The 15,417-nt window shown below is 41.8% G+C and overlaps 1 protein-coding gene across 1 annotated transcript in view; it reads right to left on the reverse strand.

Annotated features, from left to right (window-relative positions):
* Nucleotides 1-10,234: 10,234 nt before the first annotated feature.
* Nucleotides 10,235-15,417, reverse strand: part of CACNA1G (calcium voltage-gated channel subunit alpha1 G) — a 275,653-nt gene continuing 270,470 nt past the window's right edge. Inside the window, exon 38 of the mRNA XM_054047819.1 lies at nt 10,235-14,589. Coding sequence (XP_053903794.1) covers nt 13,741-14,589 — 849 coding nt within the window. The 3' untranslated portion in view covers nt 10,235-13,740. The remainder of the gene's footprint in view (nt 14,590-15,417) is intronic.

Here is a 15,417-nt window from a genome sequence, read left to right on the forward strand (position 1 = left end):
TTGGTGGACATGGAGAAAAAATTGATCATCATCCTCATTATAACAGACCTTTTACTTATTTGAAGACTTGTCAGGTACCCCCCTCAGCCTTCTCTTCTCTAAACATGCCCAATTCTTTCAACCTTTCCTCCCAGGTCAGGGTTTCTAAACCTCTATCATTTTTGTTGCTCTCCTCTGGACTCTGTTCAACTTGTGCACATCTTAAAGTGTGATGTCCAAAACTGGACACAGTCCCCCAGTTGAAGCCATATGGCTATGCATAGTAGGAGTAGAAAGTAAGGACCTCCTCTCACCATAGGTATCAAAGGAGGTGCAGGGGCTGTTACCAAGTTGCTCCCTTTAGTACCAACTCACTGGAAAGGAAATGGGAATGGAGAGGCAGCGGGGAGGAGGAGAGTGTGCTTCAGCTACACTCTCTCAGATTCTAGAATGCTCACTATACCGGGAGGGGGCGGGTAATCCTGCTAGCTCTGTGCTGGCTTGGGAACCCCCTTTTGGGGGAGGTGTCCCCGGGGGCTGTTTCTACCCCAGATCTGCATCAAGGTGACACAAAGCAAGAGAGAATCAGGCCCCTTGACTGTATAAATATGAATCCTTTACCACACTGCATGTAGCAGTGATTTCCCATTGTGAGTGTTTGTTGCTACATTTCATATTGAAAGTGACAAACAGGATAAGCAATAAAAATGATCTAGCCATGGCTAAGGGCTTCCCAGTGTGTCCTGCAGAAACCTCAGCAGCAGCACCAGCTGCCAGCCGAGCTGAGACTGGCAGCACAAACTCCCAAATGCTTGTAGCATCTCACTGTCACTCAATAGATTAATTCCGTGAACATGCTTTTAAGTGTCTTAAGAGGTTAATTAAACCCCTGGCAGGTGTAACATGCCTCTGCTCATAAGAGGTTTAGCTGTGAAGAGAGCTTAGCTGGATGCACGAACAACTGCAGACAAATAGGATATATCACTAGAGTGTGCTGAGTGTCAAAGACCCAAACCCCCTATGCTCAGCCCACCTGTCACATTGACCTCATGGTACATTTGTTCCCTATTCCCTGACCAGCTGCCCAACAAATTACCTTCCCTCTCTAATGGGCTGTAACAGATCTATGGCTACTTAGTCTTTTATGGTCATCACAAAACAGCTAGCTGGAATTCCACGACAGCAGCAGGAATCCTGCTCCAAGTACAGAGTCCCCTGCCACTTGAGCTAATGGACACTCCCCCTTAGCTGTATTGAGACTTTGACTCACGGATGAGCAGTTCTGCTTCCGTCCAAGAGGGGGCAGCAGAAGCATGTTCTCACACTCTCTAACCAGTTCATTGCAAGTATCCTTTATCACTTCATATCACTGAGTTAGTGCCTCTGTTATATTAACTCCTTCCTGAGTAGCTTATGAATGACTGGAACCGTTGTGCCTGTATAAAGGAACTGAAAACACAAGTAATAATTAAATGGTTTAGCCATTCTTTTCATTCTCCTGCTGGATCTCTGGAGGATTTCTGTACAGTATTTAATGTATTAGATAGTTAGAGAAAGCTTCCATTATTGTTGGCAGTGTTGTTCCCAGGATATTAGAGAGACAAGTTGGGTGAGGTAATAGTGGGTGAGCTAATAGATCTTTTATTAGACCAACTTCTGTTGGTGAGCGAGACAAGCTTGTGAGCTTAAGAGCTCCATTAAGCTTGTCTCTCTCCCCAGAAGTTGGTCCCATAAAAGATATTACCTCATCCACCTCGTCTCTATAGTTAGAGAAAGACCTTTGAATCCTGGCCAGTTACAGCATCCATTGACTCAAGCAATAATACAAAATGTCAGGGTACATTAAATATATAATCCTGCAAAGAAATGAATGTAAAATGTTTTACCCAATGCAGAAATAACCTTCAATTCCAGTGACTGAAATACCAAAACACCAGTAAGTTCATGTCTTTAAATGAGAGGAAAAAATGAATAAATAAAAGCAACTCCTCCAATAAATGTAAAGTTCAACTCAAAAATTTCAGCTAAAATGCTGTACTCTGAGCAGATCCCTCTAAATTAGACTAAGTAGCATTGCCATCTAGTGACCAGCACACAACCTACACATGAGCAAATTTGTCCATTTGTCTTTTTTAATCTATAAATAACACTGCTCTAGCTCCCTTCTCTGAGGATCTCAAAGCATTGTCAAGCCGTGTAACACCTGCAAGGTACAAATAAATATTCTTATTATACACCTGGGTAAACTGAAGCACAGCACAGTTAAATGATTAATCCAACATCACAGAGAGTCAGCGGCAGAAGTGGAAATAGAACTCAGGAGTCCTGGCACCAGTCCCCTGGACCCACACTGCACTTTATTCCTGTAACCCAGTCTTGCAGTACAGGGTTAAGGTTTAAGGTAATTAATGAGGCTTAGTATCAAATTCTGTTCTCATTTATGCTGCCGTAAGGATTAGATCCAAAGGCCATTGAAGTCAATGGAAAGATTCCCAGTGAATTTAATGGGCTTTGGATGAGGCCCTACGTCATGAGTAATAATAATAAATGATATCTAGCTCTTGTATAGCTGTTTTCATCCATAGATCTCAAAGCACTTTACAAAGGAGGGAAATCATATGAAATTCTCTGACTTCAGTGTAAGCGAAGCAAATATGTCCCATAATGTGTCAGTTAGAGGGTTAGAGGAAAAGGGCTAAAGGGGACCATTGAGGGAGAAAGTTGCAGTTTATACATTAAGGTTTTATGGTTAACTTGAAAGACTCAAGGTTAGTTTATCATTTCTTAGAATTATCCCCAAATATTTGACTGTTGCTTTAAAGCTGAAGTGTTAAGACAAAACTGATACATTTGAAAAGTTTGAGTATTAAAAAAAGCCCTTCTTAGCCCAATTTATAAATAAAATACAACTTAGTCCTTATACGGTCAGCGGCTCGGATTGCACATCACCTTGCTGTGGGACGACCCCTCTGACTTCAGTGAAGTTCTAGGTCATCTCATTGCAGAATCGGGGTCTAAAACATACAGTCACGCTGGATGTCAAGGGTCTATTTATAAATAGCTTACGGAAGGCTAATAAGTGATTAGTAGATGTGATAAGCGTGGTAATGAGCAGTATGTGTATACACGGTTACAAACAACACCAATAGGTGTTAGAGATGGCCATAAGCCATGGTTAGAAGCAATCTGTTGAGTTGGTAGACTAACAGTTAACGACACTTATGTTAAATCATATTCCATACAGCCCAGCTCTGTTCTGCCCAAACACATTTGCACACTCACTAAGATATAATTAACAAGTTTTACCTGCTGAAGCAGGAATGCTTCATTTTGAGCAAGAAATCGCCATCAAAAAGCACAGCGATTTTACAGCAGTAAAATGAAGCAAGACCAACTGTTCAGTAACAGTGGCAGCAAATGGGAAGGCCTGTGAGGGGAAGGATGCTCCAGGGGTTAGGGCACTGGCCTGGACTTTGGTTCAAGTCCCTGCTCTGCCACAGACTTCCTGTGTGACCTTGGGCAAGTCACTAAGGGCTTGCCTACACAAACATTTAGTTCACAGCAAGCTGGAGTGTGAATCTAACCTGCCATGCACTAACTGTCCATGTGGATCCCGCTGAAACACACTGTTTGTTAGTTTGCTTTAATCTACTTCCACTTCAAAATGTTAGTGCACGTCAGCAGGATCCACTTGGACAGTTAGTGTGCAGCAGGCTGGTGGGGGGAAAAAGGAGGCTTTGGCCGCTTTGTGCCTCAGTTTCCCTACTGTAAAATGGGGATAATAGCCCTGTCCTATTGCATAAGGGTGTTGTGAGGATAAATAAGTTCAAGCATGTGAGGTGCACAATTACTATGGTAATGGGGACCATGTAAGTACCAAAGAGAAAGTCTGGACTGTTGATTTCATTACCTATTTAAACATGACCTGAAATAATGGGTTTGGTTGGTTTCCACTGAAATTGGAGCATGAGCTGTCTCTTTCTGTAGAATGATTAGATCAGAGGAAACACTGCAACCTAGGACCCTCTGTTGCTTTTTACAGATTCAGACTAACACGGCTACCCCTCTGATACTTGACTGCAACCTAAAGCTCCTTTCAGGCAATGCTAGAAACTCAGAAGCGCTTTTAAATTGCTCTCTGAAAATAGTTACTCACAACAATGAAACATTGCATTAGTTAATTATATCCAGTATCCAATTAACCCAGTACACTCATTTGCATCTTTCTACCAATCCAAATGTTTGGGTGAGCTGAGAATTAAAGAAAATTGCCAATTAATTTTGCCAGCCATTTTGAGAAAAGTGAAGCATTCAGTCATTAACTAAGTGACAAAGGGTAGACATAGAACAAAGTAATCAGAACTAAGTGTATGTAGATTAACCTGAAATCAGCATATTGCAGAGAAAATTTCAGAAGCAAAGAGGGAGGTTGACAAGGTCTATTCAAATTAACCCTGGCTTGTTTATGAGATTCTATTTACTTTTATTATAACATCAATTTGTTAGCACCGGAGGATCTCAAAGCACTTACTAACATTAATTAAGACTCACAACACCTATGGGAGTCCGTAAGAGACAGGGTTCACCTCACTTAGCAGTGAAATACAACCACCTCTGGGAAGGAATGCAACAGCAATTTGACAGTGCACAGCAACACTGTAGGAGAAGACGTGAAGAATGCCATTTCAAAGATGCAGGCTATCATTAGCTGAGTTTAAAATCAGGACAGGAAGCCAGGTTTAAACCTTTTGCTCATTTTATAATCAACCATGTATGTTTATTTCACTGTTCTTACATGTACATTTCACACATTCAAATAAGTGTACTGCAAGAGCTTTGAAATCAAGGTAGGTGTGTATGGCTGGGTGACTTAGTTGGGGATTGGTCCTGCTTTGAGCAGGGGGTTGGACTAGATGACCTCCTCACATCTGTCCAATCCTGATATTCTAGGATTCTATGACAGCTGGCTCTGCAGGCATCAGTCAGTGCAATGAAGGGCCAGACACCTCCATGGTTGTATAGGGTATTCCCGCTCCCTCTCCCCACACAAAGACTGCTCTAGGTATCTGGAGTTCTTGGTGGGGCAAAGGCAGGTCAAGTGTGTGTGTGTGCACACGCACATTGTTTCTTCACCACCCTTTTGTCTTACCTTTGTGCGTGTGTGTCACTTCACACCACCAATGCTGGGGAGATCTCTTGAAGGTCCCTGGGACAGCCGCCTTCTGCAGAAGCCCTAGCACTAGAGCCGTGCTGTTAGGGGGAAAGGGAGTTGCCAAAAGCCCAGAACTGGTACAGATGCTTAGGGCAGCTGCTTGGATGTCCTCCTGGCTTTGCGCAGATCCGGGGAGGATTGACAAAGTTTGTGGGCTGGCCCAGCAGCCTGTTCCGTGGGTCGGCATACACCATGCCCCCAGTCGGAGAAATCTCCCCTTTTTCCATGGGTTTTCCCATTGGAGGAGTCTATGGGACTTGTTTCTAACACCCAAGTTGTTTAAAGAGAGACTGCGTAGGTGAAACCCTTTGTATTATTACAGCGCTGCCTCTGGGACGCTGAACTAAAAGCCAAGGCCCTGCATAAATAGTTTGACTGAGCATCAGCCAGAATCTGTCTTTCAAAGATGATTTTCCCTGTACCCAGTCAGCAAGAACATTACAGTCAGTTCATACAACCTTTTATTCTCCCACATCAGAAGGAGCTTGTAAAAGATATCACCAAATCCGCTAGGTGGCAGCAAAAGTTTCCTACATTCTTATTGCAAAATCAGGATTATTGATGTTGATTAGCAGCTTACCCACTAGGGGACTAGTCAGTAACCTAGCACACCAGACAGAGACTCAGGAGATCCGCGTTCTAGGGCCATCGCTGCTATTGTCCTGAGGCAAACCACTTCACCCCTGTACCTGTTTCTACTCCAGCCTACAGCAGTGTGAAAAATGGATTTTGGAGTTAAAAATTGGTTTCAGGTCAACACAAAACTGACTCTTTTTGGGAAATGAAAATTCTGGAAAAATTGATTTCTGATTAAAAAAACCTTTATAAAAATAAAAGCAAAGGAAATATGGGGAAAAAAGCTAGCTCCACAAGGGACAAAACAAATGAAGTAGCAGTACTCTCCCTCCTCCCAGTAGTCCAGTGGTTGGGACACTCACCTGGACTGTGGGAGGCCCAGGTTTGAATCCCCTGTCTGGAGTAAGGACAGGAACCCAACTCTCACTCCTTCCAGCTTAGTGCTCCAGTCAGCTGGTTAGAGAGTGTGTAGCTAAGGTAACTAGACAGCAAATGTGAAAAATTGGGATGGGATGGGGGTAATAGGAGCCTATATAAGAAAAAGACCTGAAAATTGGGACATCTGGTCACCCTATGTGTAGCGCTCTCTCTGGCCCAATGACAATGCAAGTATTAGTACAAAGAGGAACAGCTTCCCCAGGACAGCCTGAGAGAGCCCTGCCCAGAATACCTAACAGCCTGGTAGTTAGGGCCCTCAGCTGTGAGGCGGAAAATGCAAGTTCAAGTCCCTGCTCCAGGTAAATGACCTGCCCAATGGGCTACTGGACAGGAAGGGGGAGGCAGTACCTCTTCCCCCTCAGTTTTGTGGATGTCCCTTGTGTCTCTAGCCTGGAAAACTGAAATGTTTTATGTTTTCCTGACCAAAACAATTTGCCAAAATCCCCACTTGCTTGGTAAGCATTTCAGTTGTCCCTGTAGAAGGGAAGGTTCACTGCTGGGACCCCCCCCTCATGGCAGGTCATGGAATAGCAGACTCTTTTCATCTAGCACCCTTGCAGTGGTTTGCTGCTTCTTGTGACTCGGCCCTCCAGATAGGTCACTTACAGTCCCTCCCCCTCCGAGTCCTTCTGGGGTAACAAAGCCTTCTCCAGCAAGCAATTCAAAGACCTTATGACAGGTCTCCAGCATAAGGCCCAATGGTCCTTCCATTCCTCGGCTTTGGGCTTCACAACCTTGCCTTCTTTCTAGGGTGCAGAGCCACTCAAGGCTCCTTCTGGAGTCCCCCAGTAAATTCAATGAAAAATATGAACAAACCACCATGGCCCTCCTCAGGCTCGAGCTTTCATCCCTCCCAAGTTCCCCAGCTGAATGCCTCCCAGGGATTTCTCCTCACAGATCCAGGTCCTGCCCCTTAATCAGGGCTCACAGCCAGAGCTTGCTCCACCCTGCTGACTTCTTGCCACATTTCTCTACTCAGGAAAGGATCCCAGGGCCAACTCTCACCTAAGTTTCTTCTTGGACTCTCCTGGTCTCTCCACTGCCAAGAGGAAGGATGCAGAGGTTGGTCTGTCTCTCCCCCCTATGCAGCTAGCAACCTCCTCACCCTACTTCGGGCTTCCTCTTTTTACAGCAACCACCCTGCTAGGACTCATCTTTAACTAGGCCTGGGCAGAAAGTGCTCTGAGCACTCCAGCTCCAGTTAACTCTTTCAGAGCCAGTGTGGGGTATACACCCCAGCATAGACACGAAACAGCATTTTTTTGTGAACAAAAATTTTTGCTCAGCTCGATTCCAACCTTCCATCTCTTGTATCTGTTTGGACTGAGACTTTCTCACTCTGGGCTAGCACAGTAGGAGCCTCCAGGGGTGCTAAAATAATAAAGAAAAGCAGAATGCCTTCTGTTTTTAGATTCCCTTTTCTCACCATGTTTTCTGAATGACAGCAGCAGAGGCTGCAGTGAAGATTTTTTTTTTTAAAGCAATATTTGCTCCGCATCCACTAAATAGCCGCATAATAGTCTCCTGCCTTGTATCCTTAGAACACATGGCATGCCAATAATTATTATTAAACCGCCAGTAGGATTTAGTGCACCAGGCATGTCGTTCTTCTTGCAATGCATCCCTCCGGTTGGAAAAACATGACAGTTAGCTGAGCCCACGTTCATTGTGTTGACTGAGCTGAGAAAAAGTTGTGTTCAAAACACAGAACCCCCTGGACCTAGCAAACCAAGCCAGTTTGTTGTGGCATTCAAATTACTTACCTAATGATACCAAAATACTAAGGGGAGACAGGAAGATACAAAGAAACAGGAGATGTTCCATCAACCACCCGTTTGGATGGGAGCCTTCCAAAAAAAAAAAAAAAAACACCTCCCAAACAAAAACAAAGTTGAAGGGTTTTCCTGAAAGTGCTCACAAAACAACTTCCTGTCCAGTCCAAAAAGCAGTTTTCCCATGAGGACGGTCTCTGAACCCCAGTCTCTGGGAGCACATTGCCTCAAATCCCTTTCTAAATGGAGACATCCTAAGGGTTAAATCCACCCCTGTGCACAGCGAGCTCCATCCTGCCAGCAGCTCTGCGTTCTTATCCCGATTCAGCAGAGCACTTAAGCACTTGCTTCATTTGACGTCAGTGGGACTGTCACATGCGTAACGTTAGGCTTGTGTCTAACTGCTTTGCTGGATCATGGCACCTTGCAGGGTTGAACTCTCAGCCTGCAGAAGGCACTGACTGAGCCCAGCCAAAGCTGTATTTTGAGGGCTCCAGTGGGCCTCTGGGGTGCATAGCCTTGCCCCAGTCCTTTACACAGGGTAACGTTCACCCTATAGGAATATTATAAAATCAGCTGTTAGGTCATCATTTTCAATGTGGAGATGAACCTGAACCAAAGCCCTGGATCTGAACACCCTGTAGTGGGCCGATACTCAGTTGGAGCAGGGCCCCTTTTAGGTTTGAGTGCACTTACCTCGATGATGCCACCCAAGCAAATCAAACACAAGAAATACACTTGACTAAGTATAACCCAGTGATTGAGTTTGCTGTGTACCCTCTCCACTAGATGGTATTCAAAAGATAAGTAGCTGCTACTCCTAGCCACTAAATTCATGGAGATCTGTGCTGAAGGTAAAGGGTTCAAATCCTGCTTGCTGATGACCTGTAAGAAAAAAAAAAAGTTTAACATATAAGTGTTGATTCTCCATTGCTTTGCAACTAGTACAGTCATTTTCACTGGGTGCAAAAGGCTACCACCAAATCAGACCGGTCGCATTTTACACCCCAATTGCACTCAGCGTGCACTGATGTAAATGACTGCATGAGTTGCAGGTCAGCAGAGAATGCTTCAGGTAACCAAACCAGGATTAGTAACTGAGAGAGAATTCCAAAGCTTCCTTGTTAACAGCAAAAGAAGATTTCAGGGCACAGATCAACTCCATCCCTTTCTCCTGTCTGCCACTGACAGCCTTCACTGAAGTGCTTATTACCAGAAAGCTCCAGAAAAAGTCCTTTCCCTTTCCTTGTGGATTTTTTATTATACAGCCGCTAGCCAAACTGCATTCAGTCCCCATCTAATGCAACTGCTAACGTGCAATGACTACCTTGTTTATAGCAAAGCCACACACCCTTGGCGACATGCTGGGCCAAACTAATCTTTGGGGTAACGCCAATCACTTCACAAAGGATTGACATTTGCTAACCATTCTTTAACCCTGCCAGTCTGCTTCAGCTAAGTTATACAATGTCCCCTCCGTCATGTTTACAATTAGAACTTGGGCAGATCATCGTTTCGAGCAGTCTGAATGATAAATAGATTAGCATCATCAACAATAAAAGAAGTGAAGTGCGCATTTTTCTTTTCAAAAGCTTTTAATAGGACACGTTTGTTTTTGTCATTTGTAAAGATTTACACTCATTTTTGTTTTTAAAAAAGAGAGAACATTTTAACCCAATTTTCCCCTTTAATACCATCTTTTGTTGCCCTGATCAAAGACCGAGTTTTTGGTCTATATACCTGATACAGTATAACAATATATTAAGTATTAAATACAAAGTTCTATCATATATGCTAGATTGTTACGGACATTGCAATGGTACTGTGCCTACTCTAGTCATCTCGTGTAACAGTGTACATGGATTATTATAGTCAAGGGGGCAGAAAAGGGGGACCAGGGCATAGCCTAATTTACAACATTAAATCTTTTTTATTTCTTTGTGCCTTACACCAAACCTTGTGTTGAGTGCAATCTACAGAAGCCAAAAACAGTGTTTTTTTCCCCTTCCTCCAAATTATCTACAGTTTAAATAACCTGTAATCTGTATAGTTATGTGCAATGGCTGCAACTATGGAATTTACATTTTTCCAGACACGATCACCATCTCTTTTCCTCTCACACGTAAGACTGGCAATAGCAGAATATTCTATTCCCATCTGTTTACAGTAAATCCACAATATTAAAGTGCTGGTGTGCTTTGAATGAACTGGAGAGCCACGGGACTGTGCATTAGCATCAGGGCTGGCTGACTTCTTAGGGTGGACATGTTTTATACCAGTACAGTTCTTTAGCAGTGTAGCACTGCAACATCCTAGAACTTTAGCTTAGCTACTCACTTCTAACCATTACCTTTATGCGGTCTTTGGAACTAGGTTATAAATCTTGGAATATACTAGGTCTGGCCCCAAATTTATTAAAAGAAAATATTAGACATAGCTGCTTCTCTTTCCAAGATGCTATGCACACTTTTAACAATTTCTCTACAGATTTCTACAAAAATATAAAAATTCAATCAACATAACCATTCTACAGAATTCCTGTGGATTTTTTACATTTTTCTTTAAAAAAAAGTCAACTTCTATAAAACCCCCCAAAGGTATTTAAAATGATTTTAAGATTATTGCACACTCTGTAGTACATATATTTGTTTTTCAAAAGGGCAGCTAGAAAAAAACTCTCATCAGTTAGAAAACAAATGATTTTACATGCATTTTTTTTCCTGAATGCATCTTCGTACAGTATGTTTCTATTGATTGGTTTTATTGAACATGAATGTATGATGTAAACTTTGTTTTATTGTTATTCACACAACCCTTGTCAGTAGGCAAAACCCCAAGTACTGAAAATAGAACAGTTTTTAAGTTAGACAGTTGTTAGGCTTCCTGTTACAGTTGGACCTGTGAGCATGGATTGACACTACCTCACCTTCTTGCACCATGATTTCAGGCTAACATATTGCATGTTATATTACCAGGAAGGTACTGTGTTGTGTAGACCTTTTACTATGCAGCTCCACTCCAGCTACAGAAACACATTGCAAGTCATTTAGCAAATTTGGGTACAGTAATTTTAGTGGCCCAACCGTTTTGCTGGATTATTTGGTATGGTCAAAAGGAAAGTCTAAAGCTCATTAGGCATGTAAAACCAAAAAGGGATTAAGAATATTTCTCAGGCTTAATGCACTGTAATTTTATTATTTCCTTAAATGGGATCTGGGTGAAGCACTGATGAAAGGTTTGTTTGTAACGATTGCTTTAATTGGGTTTAATTTTGGACTTGGACTCGGATTATGAGAGAGAATGCTCTGTGTGAGGCACATTTTAGGACTCTTGAGCAGGGTTTAAAAAAAAAAAAAAAAGCAGCCCACCATCCTAGCCAAGAAATAATCTATTTGGAAGAAACAGTACAGAATGTTAATCTTTAAAATAAATTGATTGCTTCCTGCTGTATAATCCCTGACTTTTGTACAGGACTTGCAAAATCAATGATGATTGTTTAGGAAAGTAAACTTCCTCAAGTGAAATTAAAAGTAATTTAAATCTTCACATAGATCTATTAAATATAGGGCATCTTCCTTGTGTATATTTATTTGAAGCTAATCTCGATACAAAAAAGGAACACTGGGAGAATCTCTGAGCCCACCAAAGGACTTGGAACCAAGGTTTCCTAGGAGTTTGAAAAAAATCAGTGGCGCTCAAAGAATTTCAATCTCCTGAATAAGAGAACTAGTCATTTTGAATTAAACTACCTCAAATCCGTCTCTTAATTACACTGGTGTAAGGCTAAATCTGCAAAATCCTGTAAAGATTTATGCATGTGCTTGACTTTAAGCATAGTAGTAGTCTCATTAACTTAATTGGGACTACTCCCATACTTGAAATGAAATGTGGATTAGTCTTTAAGGAGCCTCAATCTGAAGTCGACTCTATTGAGGCTCAATGAAGTTCGCTTCAGATTCACACTGGAGTAGCTGAGAGCAGGATTGGGCCTATTGGGCCAAATTCTGCAGTGCTTCATATTCTGCATTCTCTCCCTGACTTTGATATTACAAACAGAGTTTTGCATGGGGCTTTAGCACAGAGTTTATGAATTTTGGAGATGACTGACATTAAGGACATGTTATAAACATTTGGTAAAAATTCTATCTTAATTTATTCTCGTACCACAATTTGAAAGAATTTCTGGTTAAAGTCTTTCCAGGTTGGAAGGAAATTGAAAGTAGGGCCTTACAAATTAGCTCCCAGTTGTGGCACTGAAAAACTCGTCTGTTTTACCTAAGATAAATAGTTGTTGTATTGCAGGCTTCCCTACTCTTTTTGGTAATGACCTTCAGCTAAGCTCTGATTCTGCAAAGCATTCTTATTCAGGGAAGCACGTAAGCATATGCTTATCTTTGAGCACCTAACTCCTATTGACTTCAATGAGACTAAACACATGCTTAAAATTAATCTCATGCTTCAAGCCCAGATTTTTAAAGGTGTTTAGGCGTTGCTGTGCACAGCATTGCAATGCCTAACCGATTTAGGAGCCTACATCTCATTTTTAAAAGAGATTTGGGCACTTAGGAGCCAAAATCCCATGGGCAGTTGATAATATTTAGCTCCTAAGTGCCGAAATCACTTTGAAAATGAAATTTAGGCTCTTAAATCAGTTAGGCATTGCAGTGCAACAATTCCTAAATAATTCAAAAATCTAGGTTTAAGTGCTTTGCTGGACAGGGATGATCATAAGAACGTGCTTAAATGCTTTCCTGGATCAGGGCTATATGGAGTTTAGCTAACTGCAGATCTTACTTAGGGGTCTGATTCTCCTCTCTCATAGGTGCAAGTAGGAGTAACTCCATTGAACTCAATGGACTTAGACTAGTGTAAAACTGCTCACAGGAGAGCTCAGGATTGGGTTCTAGGTATCTAAAGATATTGGGTAAAATTGTAAAAAGTGCCCATGGGATTATGTGTCTAAATCACTTGGGTACTTTTGAAAATTGCATCCATTGACAAGTTTTTAAGAACCACCATTGTAATCAGCAGCAATATATGTAATACCTTTTAATAAACCAATATTGTGTCATGCTAGTATGCAGTTAAATTCTCTTTACATTAGAAATCTTCATGCATCTGTTTTGACTCTGATGGGTGATTTAACTTTAGTTTGGAAAATTATTCGATTATTAAAAAGAATTCCATTGCATTTGTAAAATATTCAAATGACTATTTTCCACAGAAAACGATTAAGTTTAAGGGGGGGAGGGGTTACATTACAGTTCAAAATTATTCTCCTTCCTTGTTGACTGTGGAATATATTTCCTCTGTAATGCACTAATTGGCTATACCCTGTGCTTTGCAAAAAAACCAAACCAAACCAAAACAAAAAAGGATTAAATATGTATTTTATGTTAAAATGTCCATAAAACCCAAACCTTATCTCAGAAATATTCTGAGATACATAAAATAGAAGAAAATTAAACAAGATTTTAGTCACAAAATGTACTACATCCCGCAATACTAGAGTCAATTAATTTAATAAAATATAATATACATATAGATTCTGCACAATGTATTGCTTTTACCTAAGCAGAACATATGCTTAAGTAAGCGTGATATAGGTTAACCATTCTTTAACCAGCTGGTTCTTTCAACTTTCTTTGGAAATTTTTACCCAGTGCCATTTGAAAATACAGAGGGTTTTTTTGTTTGTTTTTAATTTGTATTTTTTTTATTACACGAAAGGAAGAAAACATTTGGCACCAACAGAAATATAATTCAGGGATCCATTTCTGCTTGATCAAAGGAAAAACTAGGAAGTGTCAACAAGTCTGTCTTTGGGGTAGGAGATGTTGACATACTGTCTGGAAGCAGCGAATCTCCTATATCCATTGAGTCCTTGGAATCACAAGATGGTGCACGCCTTCGCAAGCAAATGTCTGCACTGGGAGGTGAAATACCATGAGATCCTCTAGGTAACAAACTTTGTCCATCTGGTGGATCTATAGATATACACGGGGGGCTCAGTTTTTTCTTCTGCCGGGCTCCTTGCAAGCCTTCCATTTCACTTAAGACCTGACTTATGAAGCCAGAAGAGCTAGATGTGGAATGGTGCTGAGGGCTGTTTTGCATGGAACAAATTTCTATTGAATGTCTCCTTTGATCATCTAACCAAGATGACGGTTTTCTGAGAAGACCCTGGGTATCTACACTGTAGTATTTCTTCAGGTCCTTCAAAGTAACATTGCTGCTATTGCCTATGTTCCTCTTAGGAGTTAGAGGTGGAACCACTGAACAGGCACTCAAGGCTGTACAAGTTCCTGAAGTGAAAGGCTCCAAAGAGCTGTTTATTTCAGATACTTCTTGGTCCATCGAGTCTCTAAGTGTCTCTTGATATGAGCCTGTACATGCACACAAAGCTGGTGTGTGCTTGGATATATTATACCGATTGTGGGAATGCTGAGTGCGAACACTTGATCGGCCCCAGCAGGCCGATTCACTTGCTTCTGATGGGTCCTCTGTGGATCCAGCTGGCACATTTGTATCAGAGAGTTCATTCACCTCAGCATGCAAATTCTCTTTGCTTTCAGAGCAATACATGTCCAAGGAGTCATTCCTTATTGCCACCTGTAGCAGAGCGCCAAGGCATTGGGGATGAGGATAGTTGTCAGATAAGAGAGACACACCAAACAAAGGTTAGTACAAGGAAGGCACAAAGTTAATAAGGCAGGTTGTCATGCCTGGGGCCAAACTCTGCTTTGAAAAACCACTAACACAAATGCAGAGAAAATCAAAAGACTTCTATATTCTAACATAGAATACATATTATAGTAACACTATGACTTCATTGGAGTTACTCTGGGTTTACACCAGTACAAGTTAGAGCAGAATTTGGACTTTAATGCTTTAAGAATATCCACTCTCAGGTTGTATCCCTAAAGTATATAGAATTAGATAACCCAAACCAAAACACTCATCAAAACTTTACCCAAGGTTTGGCCTTATTTTTACTTCTGCAAATGAGGAAGGGGTTAATTCAAAGCCCATTCAAGTCAATGGGAGGTCTTCCATGGACTTCATTAGGCACTGGATCAGGGCTTAACTTTAAGCACACAAATCGTCCGGCTGAAGTCAATGGGATTACACATATGCTTGAAGTTAACTTTGTGCCCAAGTGCTTTGCTGGGCCATGAGCTGAAGCCCTAAAAGAAGGGAGTTTGGAACATTGTTAATGAAATATAAACACACACACCCCCCCCCGGCCCATGCACTAAGCCCTGCTCCTGCCGGCCCATACTCACATGAGTAGTCGGAGTCCAATGGAGCTACTCCCCAGCATACCCATACGTGTTTGCCGTATCTGGGCTTAGTTATCCTACCTCTGCATTCCCAGTGTGCCCTGTTCTCTATGCAGTCATCTTTTTTAGCATGCAAATCTGAACATCACTAGCACAG

The sequence above is a fragment of the Malaclemys terrapin genome, chromosome 13 (assembly GCF_027887155.1).
Source record: "Malaclemys terrapin pileata isolate rMalTer1 chromosome 13, rMalTer1.hap1, whole genome shotgun sequence".
Lineage (NCBI taxonomy): Eukaryota > Metazoa > Chordata > Testudines > Emydidae > Malaclemys > Malaclemys terrapin.